The sequence below is a fragment of the Hesperophylax consimilis genome, chromosome 4 (assembly GCF_061612785.1).
Source record: "Hesperophylax consimilis isolate HC1 chromosome 4, BYU_Hcon_1.0, whole genome shotgun sequence".
Lineage (NCBI taxonomy): Eukaryota > Metazoa > Arthropoda > Insecta > Trichoptera > Limnephilidae > Hesperophylax > Hesperophylax consimilis.
In genome coordinates, this window is record NC_142839.1 from 27530517 (window position 1) to 27550736 (window position 20220).

A 20220-nucleotide genomic window follows, 5' to 3' on the forward strand; every position below is an offset into this window, starting at 1 on the left:
TTCGAACTTTAAAAGTCATTTTTTCAGGATCTCTGTTACCATGGTATGGTTCCAAAAATTCATGTTTTGGAGATTTTATCCTCGATTTATGTTCAGACCATGATTTAAAGTATTCATCCAAAATTCACTTCATTCGGCTTTGTAGATCCTGCGAAAACTTCGAACCCAAGTTTTACATTAAAAGCCCGTAAAAATGAAGCCCTTAAAAATTCTAATATTTCTTCAAATATTTAGTTTTAGAGATTTTATCCTTGATTTATGTTCAGACAATGATTTTAAGAATTTATCCAAAATTTCAATCCATTCGGTTGTGTAGATCCTGAGAAATCGGCCCGTAAAAATTCTGATATTTCTTCATATACTTATTTTTAGAGATTTTATCATTGATTCATATTCAGACTATGATTGTTATAATTTTTCCGAAATTCCAAACCATTCGGTTGTGTAGATCCTGAGAAAATCGCGTTTAAAGTTCAAACCCAAGTCTTAGATTCGAGCCCGTAAAAATTATGAAATTTCCACAATTGAATGTTTCTGGAGATTTTATCATTGATTTTTGTTCAGACCAAGATTTTATGTATCGACACAAAATTAAACTCCATTCGGATGTGTAGATTCGGGAAAAACAGCTTCAACCTACTTTTTGTTAGAGATTTGATCATTGATTCATATTCAGAACATGAATTTTATTATTTATCCATAATTTCAATTCATTCGGTTGTGTGGATCCTGAGAAAATGGCGTTTAAAGTTAGAACCCAAGTCTTAGATTGAAGCCCGTAAAAATTATAAAATTTCCACAAATGAATATCTTACTAGAATTTATCATCGATTCATTTGCAGACCATAATTTTCAGTACGTAACCCAAATTAAACTCCATTCGGTTATGTAGATCCTGAGAAAATGGCGCCAAAAGTTCGAAACCAAGTCTTACATTTGTTCTCGTAAACCTGATGAAATTTCCACAAAAAAAATGGTTTTGGAGTGTTTATCATTGACTCATGAGCAGACCATAATTTTATGTATTTATCCAAAATTTCAATCTATTCGGTTGGGTACATCCTGAAAAAACGGCTTCAAAAGTTCGAAACCAAGTCTAACATTTGTGCCCGTCAAAATAATATTTTTTCCACAAATGCTTGTTTTTGCAGATTTTATCATTGATTCAAATACAGAACATAGTTCTCAGTACGTTTCCAAAATTTCACTCCATTCGGTTTTATAGATCCTGAGAAAACGGCTTCATAAGTTCGAACTTAAGGACGAGTTGTTTCGGAGAATTTGAACAATTCATCAAATTTCAACGTTCATTTTCAAGTTCTGTGAAAGTCCTATTCAAGTTCTGTTATGATATCATTATAGGTTTGTTGCTTGACAGAACTGAACTTAAAACAGAACTTGAAAAAGTCTTTCACAGAGCTTGAAATTGGTTGTTGAAATTTGATGAATTGTGCAACCCGTCCTTAGACTTAGGACGGGTTGTTTCGGAGAATTTGAACAATTCATCAAATTTCAACGTTCATTTTCCAGTTATGCGAACGGTTTTTTTCGAGTTCTGTTTTTATTTCAGTTCTGTTAAGCAAATAGCCTATAATGATTTATTAACAGAATTTAAATAGGACTTTCACAGAACCCGGATTTTAACGTTGAAATTTGATGAATTGTTCAAATTATCCGAAACAACCCGTCCTTAGTTTTGTGTCCGTTTGAATGTTGATATTTCCTCAAATGCTTTTTTTTCTAGATTTTGTAATTTATTCCCTATCAGATTAAAATTCTCAGTACGTATCCAAACTTTCATTCCGATCGGCGACATGGTTCCGAGAAATCGGCTTTCAAAGTTATTTATACCCGTAAAAATTGTGATTTCGACAAATCTCATTTCATTGATATTGTTCATTCCACTTCATACCTTTATTCTTAGTATGATTCCTAAATTTTATTTCCATCAGCGATATAGTTTCTGAAGAACGGCTTTCATAGTTCGAGCTCAAGTTTAACATTTATTCTCGTTAAATGTATGATCTTTCTACAAATGCCACTTTATTGGGAATTTAGTATTGATTCCACTTCAGGGAATGCGAAAGCCGTTTTCGCCAAACGAAATGAAAATTATAATTCGTACTTAGAATTATAGTCTGAAGTAAAATCAACAACAACATCTCAATAAAGTGTTATTTGTAGATAAATCACAGTTTTTATCGAGATAAATATAATTCTTGGGTTTGAACATTGAAATACGGTAAACGGTTACGGTATACGGTTAAAAAAGTTGTAGACCCTTACCGAATGCGTTAATTGGTTTCATAAAATACGCACCTATTATCATAATGTTGGAAGATGTATGTGTTCTGATATATTACGAATACATCATAAGTTTATCCAGGAAGCGTCATTTTTCAATCACATTTTTAACCGAATTACCAATAGTTTGAAGACATTTTTAATAAATTGGCAATTCTCATTATTCTCCGTGTAAGACAAGTTACCTCGTGAATATAAAGTAAAATATAAAAAGCAGAACTAAGTATGTAACTTATATAAAAAATTAGAAAAATGAATTATCAGAAAATAATTTTATACCTGCAAAATATCCGTCAAAGTCAAAAATAAAGAAATTAATTTCATTATTTTATTTTTTTGCCCAGGTATACAGATATACTATGGGTATATAGGTACTGTGGCCGAGTTTCCTCGGCTGGTCCTCCATCCCAACACAAGCAACATTTTCGGCTTACTGTGGTGGTATTGGAGATTTTAAAATATTGTCAGGTTATTCGTAACCCGGGAATGTTTGTCTTTCTTATTAAAAAAAAATTCTAATATGGATTCTTTATGAGAAAAGTGTTAATTTTTATTTCTGAAAGCACGATGAACAATGCTAGTTGGTATATTTGTGGCCTATTGAGTTCTTATTGTTATATATTCCTTGAGATGTCTAAAAAAATATATACCTAGTTCTTAGGCTTTCCTAAATGAATTAGTAAAAATTTTAAAATTTGAAATTTCCGCAATTACACCTACGCAACATTATTTCACTGTATCCCAGTAGATAGCCCACGGGTACGTTTCTTAAAGAAATTGAATGCTAAAATCCCATGAAGTTATTTAGAAAGCGTAAAATATTACCCGCGAAACAAAATAACATTCTTCAAAGAGAGACATCTTTTCAAAAATAATTATGTTTACATATCTGACGCGGAAAGTGACTGTGTTTTCATGTCACGTGCACATAAAAAGCTGAGTAAATGTCACAGAAAAAATAATTTAACAAGATTAAGCCTCCGAGGGTATTAGGGAAGCCACACAAGAACGGCCTCTATATATATATACAGTGAATCGTCTTTGATATCGTTCAGTGCTTTCGCTCTCTCTCTACATTCAATACCATTTCATTGTAGTTCTGAGAGGTTTCTTTCACTCTGCTTCAGTAGCTTTTTGTGTTGGTAGATCCAATACAAGTTATCAAAATGGTGTTTAATTTTAAAGTGTTCAAAAAGTGCGCGCCTAATGGAAAACTCACCCTCTACCTGGGGAAGAGAGATTTTGTTGACTATATCTCCGCGGTGGAACCGATAGGTTGGCTTATTCCTTACTTACTCATTTCTTTTAGAAACTAATAAAGCATTTCAATATTTAAAAATCAAATAATGTATAGGGTATCCGAGGGTAAAGTGCGCTAACTTCGGAAGGTAGGTATCTACATAACGCAGAAGTAAAAAAGACAAATTTTTAAAAACTGTTCTTTCCCACACAATTTTTTTTCTCACAAACAACTGTTTTATCATACTCCAAAGATAGCGCTTTTTACTTTCGGACACTCTGTAGTTTCGGTTGTGATGTGACGTGACTACGTAAATGAATTCATGCCGCCGATCTTACAATAGTTTGTGGTGTTTTATTTAAATATTAATTTTTATTTTTCTGACAATAAATGTTTGTCAGTATAGTCTTCCGTGAACAAGATCGGGTTTCATTTCTCGAATATTTAAATTTTTTTTTTTCAAATATTTAAAAAATATTTAAACTTACTTTAAATTTTTGTTTTAATTATTGCGGGTTTGCGTTAGTTATATTATCATAAATGTTAAGAAACAGTTCACTTATTTGATTCTATGCAGAAAAGTACCCCCACCTTCCAGATGCTTTAAGAAACGAGCTAGTTAAACTTTAATTTGAAGTTGAGGCTGAAATAATTAACCAAACTGAATAAAATTTCTATTAATCAAAAGGTGTGGCAAATATCTAGCACGGATATGTGCTACTTTATTTATTGGTGTTTCGAATCATCAAATATATCCCATTGAATAAATCGATTTTCTCGACATTAGAGGCAGCTTTGGCAATTATTTGTGAGTTAATGATAATTATTCAAAAATATATTTGCCGTACATAAATTTATTTAAATATAAAATAAACAAAAATTTAGTAATATAAAAATATAAGAATAATATGAAAAAATATGAGTTTATCATTAGCAAGAAACATTTTGATAGGCTTAAATTTAAATTTAAAAATTTGTCGTACTAATAATTCAAAATTTTTACCCACAAAACGCTTTTTCACTATGTTTTATTAACATTAACAAACAAAAAATTGTCAAAGTCACCTCTAAAATCATGAAAGATTTACTTTTTAATGGCCTATATTTTATTGTTTAAAACATAAGTAGGAAATATCATATAATTTTTTTTTTTTAGTTAGGTCAAGTATTTTGGCCCCAAATCCAAATTTAAGTTTTGCATGAGTAAGGACGCGCAGCCGTTTTAATGCGAGTAACATTAGTAAGAAAAAATATTTCATAGCTACATAGGTTTGTTCCACACCTTTTAAAAAATCTTTAGATTTGTCTTGGCTGAATCTGATAGAAAATGGTTAATTACATCTGTTGTGTTATGTTAAAAGAAAACTGAAAATAAAAATCAAGATTGCGTCATTAAATTAATTAACTGTAAAATTCTCACGGATAAACAAATAAATGAGTATTTTTGTGATTTTCTCAAACCGTATCAGATAAAAGAAAAGTGCTTATCTAAACTAACTGAAAGAAATGAAATTGATAAAATGGCCCCATAAAAGCTTTTTAGAACTTAACAAATGTTGCCAAACGGCGTAAAAGAGCAAAAAGGCTATATTATATACTTTGATCGTGATCTGAAAAATAACAAAAATTACTAACTCCATTATAGTTTTGCGCGATAATGTTGACTATTTATTTTCTGCTGATAAAAACGTCCTGAAAAATATGATTTTCAAGTTCCGTGAATGTTCTATTCAAGTTCTGTTCTGTTATTGGCTAATTGTTTCACAAAACAGAACTTGAATAGAACCTTGCAGAACCTTTAAATTTGATTAACTGTTCATATTCTACAATATAACCCATTCTTAATCTTTCTGCCCCGATAAATCGCTCCGCCACATTTTTATATTTCTAAATTAAGATTTTTCACGTAAAATACACGTAAATAGAATCAAACTTTATACACAGGAATGAGCCTAACACAGTTTGTTTTTTTGGACAACCATTGTTAGTAATTTTGTCAGTAGTGAAATTAACGAATTCTAATTATTTTGATGATTTGTATAGCGCTGTTTTTGTACAAAATCACCCCAAGGGCGCCGTACAAATATATCATACAATTCTAAAATGATCTATGTTATTACTAACTATATATGGAGATGATATAGAGTACCTTTCTTACCTGGTAGGTCACTTAAGATTAACACTTAATTAACTAATTGTTTATTAGCGAAATTTAGTTACAGGATTTAGGACATGATACTCGTGGAAGGTCCCATACCCTTTTTTATGCTCCAAAAGCGAGGACTTCTGCCTATCAGAACGCCCCAGTCAACAGAGCGACTGATCTGCTCAACGAGTCTGCATTGACCATCGACATTTTTAACGTAACCTACAGGCAGTTTAACAATTATCTTTTGACGTATGTCACAAAGTAGTGAAACTGACCTTTTTATGTGTTTTGCTATACTTTTTGTCTAATTTGTAATCTTCTCCATAATGTATTGGTGAATAACCGTTTTACGGAGAACATGAAAAAATAAATAAATAAATGATTGAATATAACTGGACTTTTTCTCAGGAATGGTATATTTAATTTAAGGGTATGACCGCTTTAAAATGTAAGTTTTTTGTTTAGACCTGAATTCTGTTGGACTTGTTATGGATCTTAGTTCCGGAGGGAGTTTATTCCAAGCCTTCGGCCCAGATGCTCTGAAACCAAACTTAGTATTTGACTTGCGCTTAGATTCCATCGGTATGCCTACAGCTGATGATGTTGCTGATCTAAGAGTTGATTCCCCCAGACCAGTGTTTTCCAGGACGCATAGTTCTAAAATGTAGGGTGGGGCCATTAAGATGTTCTTATTTTTTGATTTTGGCAGTGATAACCCCAAAGATATTATCTAATATCGGTTGTGGTAATATATTTTTTTATCAATGACTATTTAATTTAGAGTTTTATTATTATTATTATATTTGGCTAATTTATCACCTCAAAGGCGCTGTATAAAAATATTTCTTAAATATTTAATTATACATACAACAATAGAACTAGATAAATTTTCGTATTTGAATCTATCAAAGCGTGTGTTGTATCATTTAGAACTGCAATTGTGAAACTGAATTGTATCCTTACAAGCAAGCAACCTTAGTTCTTGCATTTTGGCAAGGAACACCATGTATATGTGAACACATTTCATACTTGATGGGATTTAAGACAATTTACAGTCTTCTCTATTGGTGTTAATTTTACTTCTTTTAAATAATAATACTATTTGGATGATTTGTATAGCGCAAATACATGATACATTTCTACAAGTAGGTATCTATCTTATTACTGACTATAGACTAGTCAAAATATTATCAATTTATAGCTAACATATTGCATCCACCAGTTTGGCTATCTCTAATACAAAGCCATATGTACAATGCATTTGATTGATGAACGTGATGCTAGAATAAACATGTGTTATTATTACATATTTGTGTACCGCGTGTTAATTTTTAAAGTTGTTTTGGTAAATTACGTGTATTTCATCGTTAACCTTTATAAATGTAATCAAATTCTATGGGGTTTGGTTGTGGTGTGATTGAAATGTGTACATAAAATAAATAATTATTAACGTTACCTATCTCGAATGTTGAACGATTTATTCATCTCCTGTGTGGTCCATTTCTGAGGGCTGTAGTAACCGCTAATGTGACTGCTCTGCTGTCCGTATTCATCTTGGTTTTGATGTTTTTGGGTACTAGGCCCTGTTTCTTTAACTCCTGATTGAACCACAGACGTTGTGAAGCCATCCGTCGTTTGAGGATGAGTTTTTTGTAGAGTTTCTTTATAAAGTGTACCTCATAGTTTAAGTAATAACTGTACCAGTCTGAAGATAATTATAATAAGCTGTAACCGGTAACGGTAAAAAAATAAAAGGAGTGGAATACTTTTTTTAAATTGTTTCAATATATCATTAAATTTTCTCTGAAGTTCTATTCAAGTTCTGTACGGCAATACAGAATGATAATAAATAATACGCCGGTTGTTTCACAATACTTGGCTAGTAACAGAACTTGAATAAGACTATCATAGAACTTGAATATTAACTTCGAGATTTGAGAAGTTGTCCCAATTCTGTGAAATAATCCGTCCCTTGACTTCTCTTTAGAATCTTAATCTTGAATATTTTTTGACAACTGACTGAAGCATCTTTGAATTTTCAACATGATAATTTTTCAATGAACGTTGTTTGATAATTTTTTTAAACTTAGTTTAGCCAACCCTCAGATATAGAAATTATCACAATTTTTTCAAAGACTGAATTATTTTGGAATGAACTGATTTATCCGCCATCTCACGTATTTCATGCTTATTTAATTCTATCAAGTGGTTCTTATCTTTGCTTAAAAATTTTTGTTTTATGGTTTTGCTGTGATATATTTAATATAATTACGTATATTATGTAATGTACCTACTGAAGTAGGTAGTTTATTTATACTTTTCATATACTTATTATTGGTTTATTATCACGCCACACTGATCACACACATTATTACATCAAAGCTTTACATTACGTTTTTGATTATCAGATGGGGTTCTTCTCCTGGACGAGGAATATACCAAGGGACGCAAGGTTTTCGGGCAGGTGATCTGCACCTTCCGCTATGGCCGCGAGGAGGATGAGGTCATGGGGCTGAACTTCCACAAAGAGCTGTTCCTGGCCTCGGAGCAAATCTACCCCCCACCGGAAAAACGACCCAACAACCTCACCAAACTACAGGTAAAAAAATAATACGTAATACAATTAAACTATTTTGGGATTGGTATGTTTTCTCGACCTAGCGTCCAAAAAAGGATGTTTCTAATTTTCTCTTGTTTATTAAATCAAAATTAAAATTTTGTCTTAAATTATAAGATCTGTCAGTAGGTACTTAAATAACTACCTACTTAATTACAAAACAAAAATATTTATCGTAATATCAAATAAGGTATTATAAAAAATGTTGAAACAACTGCCATCTTAAAAACAATATTATTTTCTCAAACATTCTACAGGCCGGTAGAATATTGATTATTCCGATTTGAAAACTCGTTGTAATAACCAAGATCATACGAACTCTAGCGGAATAAAAAGGTAGCATACAAACACGGCCACCATCTTGAATCGGAACTGGAACGTAACAAACAAATTTACGACAGATTAAAGGCAAAATGGTCGAGTTAAAATAGGGCTTTACTGAACTCAGTCAAATATCTGATATTTGGTAGCCGAGTGAAGGTTTTTTTCGCAATTTCCAGGAGCGTCTCATGAAGAAGTTGGGCCCCAACGCCTTCCCGTTCACGTTCACACTGCCCGCCGGAGCACCTGGTTCTGTCACCCTGCAGCCCGGCATCGAGGATGAAGGAGAGCCTTGCGGGGTGCAGTACTACGTCAAGGTATTCGTCGGAGAGAGCGAGATCGACAGAACCCACAGAAGGTAAAAACAAATACTAACTTGTGCCTGCCACTGAGAGCTCTGATATGATTTTTTTTTGTTATATGTAGGACCGGCCCTAAGCCAAACGGGGCCTGGCGCTAGAAAAAACTCAAGGGCGCTGTGTTAGATGGTAGGTATTATCATCGCATTGGCACCTTGGCAAGGGGACGCCCGGAGCGGACTGCTCCAATTGCGCCTGCACGGAATAAATGAGAATTGCTAATTTATTAAGAATCTCTTCAAATTATAGCTTATCCGGTTAATAACGGGATTGCGGGCCCTAAATGAATAAAATGATATTTTCGTAGAAAGCAATCACTTTGTGGTTTAACATTTTAATGAAATAAAACAATATTTTTTGTTTAAAACCACGAATTTTTATTAATTTTAAGACCGACCGGTTTCGCTTCACTCGAGCATCGTCAGGGTACAATTAATAAAAATTAATAAAAATTCGTGGTTTTAAACAAAAAATATTGTTTTATTTCATTAAAATGATATTATTACTATGTTGGAACATGTGGTCACAAAATATTCTAATTACACACTTCGGAATTGTATATTATGAACACAACACAAGCCAAGGAATACATATTAGGAATATACTAAAAGTTTATCAAGAAACGGCCTACAATCCCGTTTTTAACCGGATTACGAATAATTTGAAGAGATTCTTAATAAATTAGCAATACTCACTTTTCTCTGTGTTCCCAGAACCGGTCCTATTTATATGAGTTATAAATATGGAAAGGTTACAATGTAGCTATCAGCGCGTTTCATGCGTCTAAACGAACAGACTGTCTCCTGGACGTGAATATATACTTTTCATGAAGTCTGATGATGATGAACCTAAAATTTTCGTGGTTCGCGCGTGAAATAGTATATGTATCACTTCGATAAATTAATTAAATTACAATAAATATAGGCATTAACTATTCGAAGTTTAAATATCTGAAATCAGATTGTTTATTCTGCTAAAGGATTTTAGTTAGATTTGATTTGTTTGTTTATTCAATCGCTTCAATAACTTTGTTCATTGTTGCGATCTGGTATAGGGTATAAAATCACAAACTAGTGGTGGGTAAATCAACACGTCTTTCCTAATTCACAGGAGCACCGTTGCTTTGGGCATCCGAAAGATACAGTTTGCTCCAAGCAAGCAGGGCAACCAGCCCTGCACCGTTGTTCGCAAAGACTTCCTCTTGAGCCCCGGAGAACTTGAGTTGGAAATGACACTGGACAAACAGGTAAGCACAATATCAAAGCACAGAGATCAATCGGAAAATCGGCAAATTTGTGTTTTTTCACAATTTACTCAATTGAGATATTATATAGTATATTTGCTTACACAGTATCGCCCAGTGGTAAGACTACCATTCAGAATTGAAACGGTGCTTGAAATGGCTGTAGCCTTATTTGGTGACCAAATCTGAATAGTCAGCTACTTTATCCACCCACCTTCATCTTTCCCATCTACTTCCCCTCCTCACAAAATAACCCATTTGTGGATGCCATAGTCTCACTGGCTTTAGGTTTTAGAAAAGAGGCCTATCTTTTGTGTAAAGACAATTCCCTATGAATTTAAGCACCACAGTAATAAATAATTCGTGGTGACTATTGAATGGATAATACACACAAATCTTCAAAAAGAAATTCAAATTAAATTTCACAGACGCACTATTTGTACAGAAAGTAGCTATATCTGTGATAGGTTGCCCTGAATTACTTGAATTAATAAATAAATTAATTAACTGAAAAAAAAATACAGTTATTCACCGCGCTTCATTTATTTTTAACATTTCATACAGTGAATTCGATTTATTCAACTCTCACAACTTCAAACCTAAAATAAACATACATTCACATAAAACATATTTAACTCTACACAGATATCCTTCCCCTCACTTTTACTATCCCATCCCCATAGTGCATTGTAACTTTTTCTTTTGTTTTATAATCACCAATAATTGTGACATTGACCACGAGACATCGGTGGAAACCAATTATTGGTTCAATTATTATACATATTTTAACATACCTTATCAAATATTATAAATTGTTGGTTTTCTCAATAATATGAAATAAAATCAAAATAAACACGTGCATTTGAAAGGAAATAAATTTAAGCACTGAAAATTCTGTTTCACAGAATTTAAACGATTTATCAAATTTCAAAATTGATGATATTCTAAAGGGTCTATTCAAGTTTTGTTATAACATTGTTATTGGTCAGTTATTCCACAAAACTGAAATAGTGAGAGAACTTGAATAAAACCTTCACATTCATTCCCGTCCTTAGTTCGTCATCGGTTCTTGCCCCGAGAGAGCCAAAGAAAATACAGCACTTTGTGTCTCACTGTCTCAATATCTTATATTTGATTGCATTTGATTTTGAATATGTACTGAGAGAGTAAATTTAAGCAATTTTGAAATTGAAGACTCGAATGATGTCTGTTTCTAATGATGAATTTTTGTTGTTATTAGTTGTACCTGCACGGTGAGCAAATAGCTGTGAACATCTGCGTGAGAAACCATAGTAACAAGCCTGTGAAGAAGTTAAAGGCCTCCATCCATCAAGGTGTGGACGTGGTTCTTTTCCAGAATGGACAGTACAGGAACGTGGTCTCCAGCGTGGAAACACAGTAAGTAGGAATATAGTGGTACTTTTGTCATCCAACATTTTTAATATTGCCAGTTCCTGGGAACATATTTGTTTTAGCCTTAGACTTTAGGTAATTGGCTTCAATTTAAATTTTAACTGAAACCGTTATAAATATTCTCTGATGGTACCGTAAAGAAACCAAATACAACTCGACGGGTGTTCACATAATTTGAACAATTCATCAAACTTCGAAGCTAATATTCAAGTTCTGTGAAAGTCCTATTCAAGTTCTGTTAGTATCCAAGTACGTTTGTTTCACAGGCCCATGGTGAATTAGTAACATAACAACTTGAGTAGAAATTTCACCAGAACTTGAATTTAAACGTTGACATTTTAGTAATAGTTTAAAGAAAGTGATGCAAATTAATGTATCGTTTCTTGTAATCGTTTTTATTGTGATTACAATTTATAAACATGAAGGGTAGATCACTTAGACTTTGTATTTAACGAAAATAAAATACTTACACATCACTATTTCATCAAAATAATCCATCTTCGTATTTGTTTATCTAGGGATGGATGTCCAATCCAGCCTGGCTCCAATCTTCAGAAGGTTCTTTTCCTGAAGCCTTCCCTGGGAAGCAATCGCGACAGACGAGGCATTGCTCTGGACGGTCAACTCAAACGTCAGGACACGAGCCTCGCTTCCACTACTTTGTAAGTTCGAATGTTTATTCGGTATATCTTGCCTCCAAAACGGAGCTATCTATCATAAAATAATAATAATACCATTATAAGAATCATCGGCGGCACAATTCTAAGAGAAGCTTTGTCATCTCTCACTTGCACCTCCACTCCAGTCTCCTGCTGTCTCCCTTCAGTTCACCATTGTCGAGAAAAAGCTAAAAAATGTTAGAAAAATAATCAATTGAGAAGATTTTATTGTGTATTCAAAACAATTTATTTATTTCTACATGTGCTTCATCTATTTATTTGATCGCCTCGGCTGCCTAGTATTTGTTTTTTTAATACCAAGCGATATATTCTCTCAACGCCTTTTAAGAGAAACTAAACTGAAATTTATGTTGGGGCCGTAACCTTAAACGCAATAAAACGAAGCCTCTGAAAACACTGAAAATAAATACAAAAATCAAAAAATTTTTAAATGTAAGACCGAAATACTCCGGGCTTCGGGCATTTGATTAGGAAATCTTCAAATCCAGCATCTAACCGTAAATGCGCTGTTTTTGAAATCCCCGTAAACATTTTAATATCATTTTTATTTTTATCTGCACTTAATGGTTTTCCGCCAAAGCAGGCAAAAGTGTGCGGGAAGTATTACGCTCATCTTGTTTAGGGTGTGAGGGTGCCGTATGACGTCACATGATAACGATTCAGCAATTTGAGATGAAACCCCATCCTATTATTTTATTACATCACGCCCCTAAGTAAATCAGCGTGGTAAGTCGAGACCGGCGCTGTACAACGATTAATAGTGCTCTTGTGTAACACTAATATGGCATACTTGGTGTACGTGTACATTGTACTAGTAGGTACTTGATCACTTACAAAAGGTATAATACTGCGTTACACTTTCTAAAAGATGTCGATGTTTGTATATTGTGCTTGTAATATTAACGACAGCGGATAAAAACAAAAGATAAGTAAAAGCGAATGTTTCCACAAATAATAATTCGTAGTCACATTTTAGGGGTTGTTTATTTAAAAGTGTAAATACACACTTTCGCTTCACGCGGAATTCCAAATTCTCCGGTAAACGGAATTTTCTTTGTTTAACCACACTTATCTTTATGGTGTCCCGTACCGCGACAGTTTTATGTTTTCCTGCTCGTGGCCATTCCGAGATGCCATTTTAATATCTTCGTTTTACTATTTTCTCATTATAGCGGTGTATTTCAGTAATTGCTGTCTCTAAACCGCCGAGTGGAGCACATCTGATATCTGATACTGGCAGATGAGAAATGATCTTGACGGGTATTTAATGGAAGGAGATACCGTTTTGACGCTTAAAGCCTTAAAGCCCGTGTTTATAAGTTTATCTCATACTAAACGAAAGTTATTGCTCTCAACGAAATCAACATAGCGTTCTAACATCCATAATTCACTTGATCATAATGCTGAGCAAGTGGTTTTTCAGGGATGTTTGAGTTGTTAAGATAAGGTTGGGAAGTCTATTATGTTAAATTATTTATTCATTTAAGCGCGCTTATTTTCCTTCTTAGCGGACTACCGTTAAATAAAACATTCTCGCACAATAGCGTAAGAGTAAGTTGAAAATATTCACTGTAATGGGTTTGGCGTAAAAAAGGTACTGAATAAGTGAAGAGCCATTAACAGTATATTCTCCGAAACAATGATGTATTGGAGGAATATTGTGATTCAATTCAATTCAATTCAATTAGTTTATTCCTTTAAAAACATTACAAAATTACATTTTATTTCATTTGATATCCTTTTTGTCCACACCAATGTAATGGATAACACAATAATTGTTAAGATGTTTGTTGGGTGGTATTTGTTATAGGCTTATGGATCCTGAACAGAGGGATGCTTTTGGAATTATCGTCAGTTACACGGTTAAGGTGAAACTCTACCTGGGAGCCCTCAATGGAGAATTGGCTGCGGAACTTCCCTTCATTCTGATGCATCCAAAGGTAAACAAATCTTTCATTTGTTCCTTTCTCTGCTTTTGAACGAAAAAATATCCTTCGTGGCTCTTTTAGAATCATGTTTTATCTAAGCAATATAAGAGTTCTGGTCTGACAGTGATGTAAATAAGTATATTTATATGAAGTTTATGTTGCGGGACCTTTTATTCTCATTGTTATCTGGAAAATAAATTGGTTTTCTAAGAATTCAAAAATTGAATAATGGCAATTGAATTATTTCTTTCCAGAGAAGAAGGATTTTTTGGTAAACCAAATTACAAAGCGTTTTTGGGATTTTTTTAGCCAAAAAGAAACGTCTTTTTCATTATAATCTACTTGTATGAAGAATAGGATTACAGCGTAAAAAAAATTCTCTTTTAAAACGTTGAAGGCCGGAGAAAGAAACATAAATAAATATTAGTGGAACCTAAAGACTTATTAGCCCAAACGATGCTGATATTATTTTTAATTCGTTTTTCGAAGCTTTAATGTCAAATTATTCTATTAACATCGCAAATTATTCTAAAAAGGATAATTCCCCAGCGACCCATCGGCAGTCCATTGGTCAATAATGAGATTACTTTTTTGAAATCGTCAATAAAACGTCTTTCAAAACCGTTCCTTGAAAATCCTCAAAATAGGAAAAAGTCGCGGCAAATCTCTCCTACTTCAGATTAATCTATTGTAGCGATAGCAGTAAAATCCTAGAAATTCAAACCCGAACAATCAATAGTCAGGTAATGGACGGGGGCGTGTTTTCCATCGGACGTATTGCCAATATAAAATTCGTTTGATAAATCAGTAAACTGAAGGGAAATGTTTTATTTTGACGGAAAAACATGTTGAAAGTGTCTTTTCAATCGTTTATTTTTCAGCCTGATAAGGGCAAGATGATCCACGCCGACAGCCAAGCGGAGGTAGAGATGTTCCGACAGGACACCATCTGCCATCAGGAGAGTATTGACGCTTACTAGGCCCGTCACCCGCCACCAGACACCAGTCACCAGACACCAGATACCAGACACCAGACCTGCCACCCGCCTCATGTACGCTCATGCTCGACCTGCTTCAAGCTGAACCCGCGTACGGGCCATGTTTAACCAAGAATAATATATCTCTATCGTCGCATATCTTAATGTTGTACAATTCAGGTGTCGTAAGAAACACCTACCTAATTAAATTTATTATTATGTAGGTACTTCTAAAATGTAGATAACCAGAAATTGGAATCATTTCGCTCTTAATTTATAGTTTCGTAGGAATCACTCACCTGACCCACGGAAACATCAAAGGCCAGTTTCCAGGTTAGATACTAGATTACAGGTAGTTAACGATTATTTCCAGATATTAGGAGGTACAATGTAGGTACTATTAAAATAAACACAATTACTTCCACATTTTTTAAATCTAAATATTAGATCCTATTGATAATAATACCTCAACTAGATTTGAACTTCAAACAGCTAACCTCCAGGTCATAAACACAGGCTTACAGCACATTACTTAAACCCACTTTCACCATATAATGTTATAACCATTGCGATGTTAACAGCTAAAACACAATTATTTTATTATTTACAGACAGGCCTACTTTTTTGAGTTATTTGGGGAATTTCGCTTTTTCCTTGTGTTGTCGTTCTTGCACGCTTCGTGGTTAGAGTGAATAGAAGGGCCCTACCCGTATTTGTACGCTCAATACGCTTCCATACCTTCTTATGCAATATTATTTGACTAACGTACTTTGCGTGTAAGGAAATCGTCGGATTACATAATTCAAGTAAGTAAGATGTTTGAATCACATTATTTTTTTAATATATGCAGACCGGTTTCAGAACAACCATTCCTTTCTCTTATCAGGGCAAACTATACTAACTTGACATTACAAAAAAAATGAGTGTTGAAGTGGGTGTAGAGGAGTGACTAGGGATTAGTGAAGAGTGGGGGGAAGATAAGGGACTGGGAAGGGAACATGTCTAAGATGGGAATGTAATATTTTTTGTTAATTGATGATGGACTCATTATATTCATTCATTGTTTTGTAATGTCAAGTGAATATAATTTACTCTGAGGAACGAAATGTTTTTCCTAAACCGTTCGGCGTACATAAAAAATACAGTGGTTCAAACAAAGTTACACTATTTCATTAATTAATAATGGATAACCACAAAGTTTTTGCTATATACACAAGTATAAAATAAGATATGATTTATTACAGTATTTTCAAAAAACGTAGGTGATAACATCACGTAATTGGGTTAAAAAGTAGATGAACCATTAATATGTCATTATTTTTTCTTGTCGCGTTTCTTCTCATAAAAATAAAATTCGGAATGTCTTATAAAACTTATTTATTAATATATATAATTTTTAACGCAACTTTAAGCAGACATTATAACTTGATATAGATCAGTGATTATTTATTTATTATCAATTTTTTGGATTGCTTATAAAAACACCGGAGTGTAATATAATTATGATAATTTGTTTCATATTGATGAAACAATGGATTATGTTTAAATAATTACTTCATTGATGATGGATCAAGCTGACATGTGACATACCGAAATCATCAAAATGTGAATTGATATTAAACATAATATTGTTAGTAAGTTACTGCGTAAATACAATTTAATAACATGTATCACCCATATGTATGATTAAATAAACGGTGATTAAGTTAATTATTGATGTTCTATTGTAATTTGAATAATTTATTTATGATTATCGATTAATATTGACACCGAATGTATTTCTGAACAAAACCTCCTCTATTTATATTACGTTTCATTACCACCAAGTTTTAGTTATATTTTTTAATTTTTATCAGTAAGTATCTTAAAATATTAATTTGTTGCTATTTTATCATAGGAGTTTGTTTTATTTGACAAAAATATAATATTTTCTCTTAATATTTTATTTATGAAATGAAAACTTGTAGTGAATGAATAAAGTAGATTCTGCAAAACATATATTTTAATCTCTTTATAACTGTTCCTACACCTATACGTTATAGTGATTTAGGTTACACCACTACTTATAGAAGGTACTTACCTACCCACAAATATTTTCTCATATAATGATATCATATTATTAAGTTGTGTTTAATCTCTTTATAACTGTACCTACACCTAAACGTTATAGTGGTGTATGTTACACCACTACTTATAGAAGGTGCCTACCCACAAATATTCTCTCATGCATTAAAATGATATAGTATTATTAAGTTTTGATAAAAACATCATACCCGTTGAAATAGCTGACAACGCATTTTATATTGAAACTAGTGCATTATATGATATTGAAGTGACTCCCAAGATACTATTAGTTGTCATTAAAAGATATTATAGACAATTGGTTTTATCATCTGTTACTTGACTTTACCAAAGTATATCGTTGATACGCGAACAAATTACACGACTCAGAAAAGTGACTGCAAAATAATGATTAATAATTCTCAAATAAGCGCCTAACTCTGTTTTTATATAGAGGATAATATTTATTCAAAACAGTGTAAAATATAAAACAAAAATTGTGAAAATAATATAACTAAAATCAGTTTAATTTCATAAATTATGTCGGTAAATAAAAACAAACATTTTAATGTAGGTTAATGACATAAAAACATGTTGCAAGATATTCAATTTATTGATAGAACATCGGTAAAACAGTTAATCGTCCAAACCTAAAGCGATGTTTACTGTTAAGTTAGAAAAAAAGCCACCACACGAGGAGCCAAAGATTTCAAAGATATTCCAGCCAATAGGACTGTGGTGATGCGGCTATCTGGATACAGAATGTGGTTTGTGCCACGGAATCACCTACCTAATAATAATAATACATTATGAAGGCATATTTTACCAACCTAAAAATTAAAAAAAGCTCTTTCGTTGTGCAAGTGATGATAAAACCCCTGAAATTTCCACAAAACACTTTAAATCCTATCATTCATTTTACTTCAGATTCAAACAAAAATAGCGTATAAGGAATGAGCTGCCTGTTTTTTGGTATTTGGGGTTTCTTTTCAAACGCCACCTGTAAGGCCTAATTTTCACTTTTTATAACTTTTAAAGTTAATAAACTTGGGTGGGAATGTCGTACGCAGGTAATTAAATAGAAAATTTAATAAAAAAGTAAAACAAAAACATTGGATATGGTAATGCGAAGTTCAATATAATAAAATTGCCTCAAGGGACTTATAAATTGAATTTCCCCCAAAAATAATTCTCCTGATACATTGCTTTCAACAAATATTGAGAGAAAAACAAAAAATGACTTACGATAAAATAAATTTTATAATATCGGTAAAAACGTACCATTAATAGATTGTTCCCGTCTAAAAACACAGGGAGAATTTAATAAAATAAATATAAAGGAATGGAATTGAGAAGAAATAACACCCTTGATCGCATTTCCTAGGAATTAGTTCCACGCGAAGTACAGTGTAAACGCGACTTTGGGCCTGAGGCAAGTTTGACACAGTTCACTCATGAAAAGTTAAAGCCGCTAACAAACTTTCCTCTTATCTTCGGAACAAACATTTCTTCATAAAATTTTATTCCTTCACAAACATTTCTTGATAAAAAATAATGGAGGCGCTTTTTACTTTTCCCGAAATAAGGAAGTTTTGTAATGACGAAAAAGTGAGGAGCACTTTAATAGCATAAGGGAGAACCAAATGCGGAAAGGAAACGCTTGTTATAATTGACTGATAACGCGTTTTCCTTATTATTTCCGTTAGACAACTCAAGAAAAGGTTCTTTTCGGAACGGAAGGAAAAGAGTACCGAAGGATTTTCTTATCACAATGTATTATTTGGTTGACTTTATGTAAATTTTACGATAATGACAAAAATGTCGAACATCGCATGATCCGTAGATATAAAAATAAAGCATAAATTTATTAAATCGTATTTTTATTATTAAAACTAGATTATCAAGCTTGTCTACTTAACAATTTACAACACGCGTCGTTTTGCTATTCCCATGACACTAATCCATAATCTTTGAATAAAAACTCGTAACAACGAAAGCTCCCAGATACGATAGCTTGAATGTCATGTGGCCAATACATTGAACGTTAATGATCACTATTATTTCAGTTTTTTGAACACAAACACTGAAACAAAGAATCACCGGTAATAATTCACGATACTTGGTAACACTCGTGTCGGCTGGCGTTCAGTCTAATCCAATAAAAGATCACCTGTGAAGCCGTTAAAGGAAACGTAAATCCTATTAGCGGTAAGCCACATATTTTAGAAGATTTGTTTCGCACGTGAGAAAATATCAGAAGAAATTGTTGCGTTACAATCAAACGATAAAAATCACGTTTAGTCGACGGCAACAAGATATAGGCATTCACAACGAGCACCACGATAACATAAAAATATCATTTGAAAAGTTTTATTATTGCCTAACTTATTACCGCAATGAAAAAAGTCTTGAAAAAATGTATCAAGTGATAAAATAAGTCCTTTTTATATGATTGAACACTTATTGGGTTATTCAGTAAGTTAGAACTCGTATTAGAACTCTTTTCAGAAAACCATTATAATATTATATTTCCTTACGTTATTTTTGCAATGGTTTCCATAAATATTAACGGAAATCATATTTTTACTTTATTCTATTTTATTAAATTGTGTTTAAAATAAGTATTTCCACAAAGTTTTTCAGCTTTCCTAATGAAGCTTGTAGCAAAAAAACATTGACAATTTAAACTTTTCCTCGCATCGTTATCTGTCATGTTTTCCATATTGTGCGAGAGTAATATTTTACTCTATTCTACTTTCTTAAACCTCACATTTGAATGAAATTTCCTACCACAATTCCAGAATCCAATCCATTTGAAAATATTTTAACCGTAATAATCCTTTACAAAATATATGTTATTTTCAACAAGCATAACGTTCTCGTGCGATTTTCGACATAAGAAAGAGCATGTCGCATGAGAAAATTTTC

The 20220-nt window shown here is 32.8% G+C and overlaps 1 protein-coding gene across 1 annotated transcript; it reads left to right on the forward strand.

Moving 5' to 3' along the window:
- Positions 1-3470: 3470 nt before the first annotated feature.
- Arr1 (arrestin 1) lies at positions 3471-15240 on the forward strand. Its single transcript, XM_089631382.1, has 8 exons — positions 3471-3579; positions 8102-8292; positions 8811-8989; positions 10101-10236; positions 11474-11631; positions 12165-12308; positions 14137-14266; positions 15136-15240. The coding sequence occupies exons 1-8, from the start codon at positions 3471-3473 to the stop codon at positions 15232-15234; spliced, it is 1146 nt and encodes a 381-aa protein (XP_089487508.1). The 3' UTR covers positions 15235-15240.
- Positions 15241-20220: the final 4980 nt, after the last annotated feature.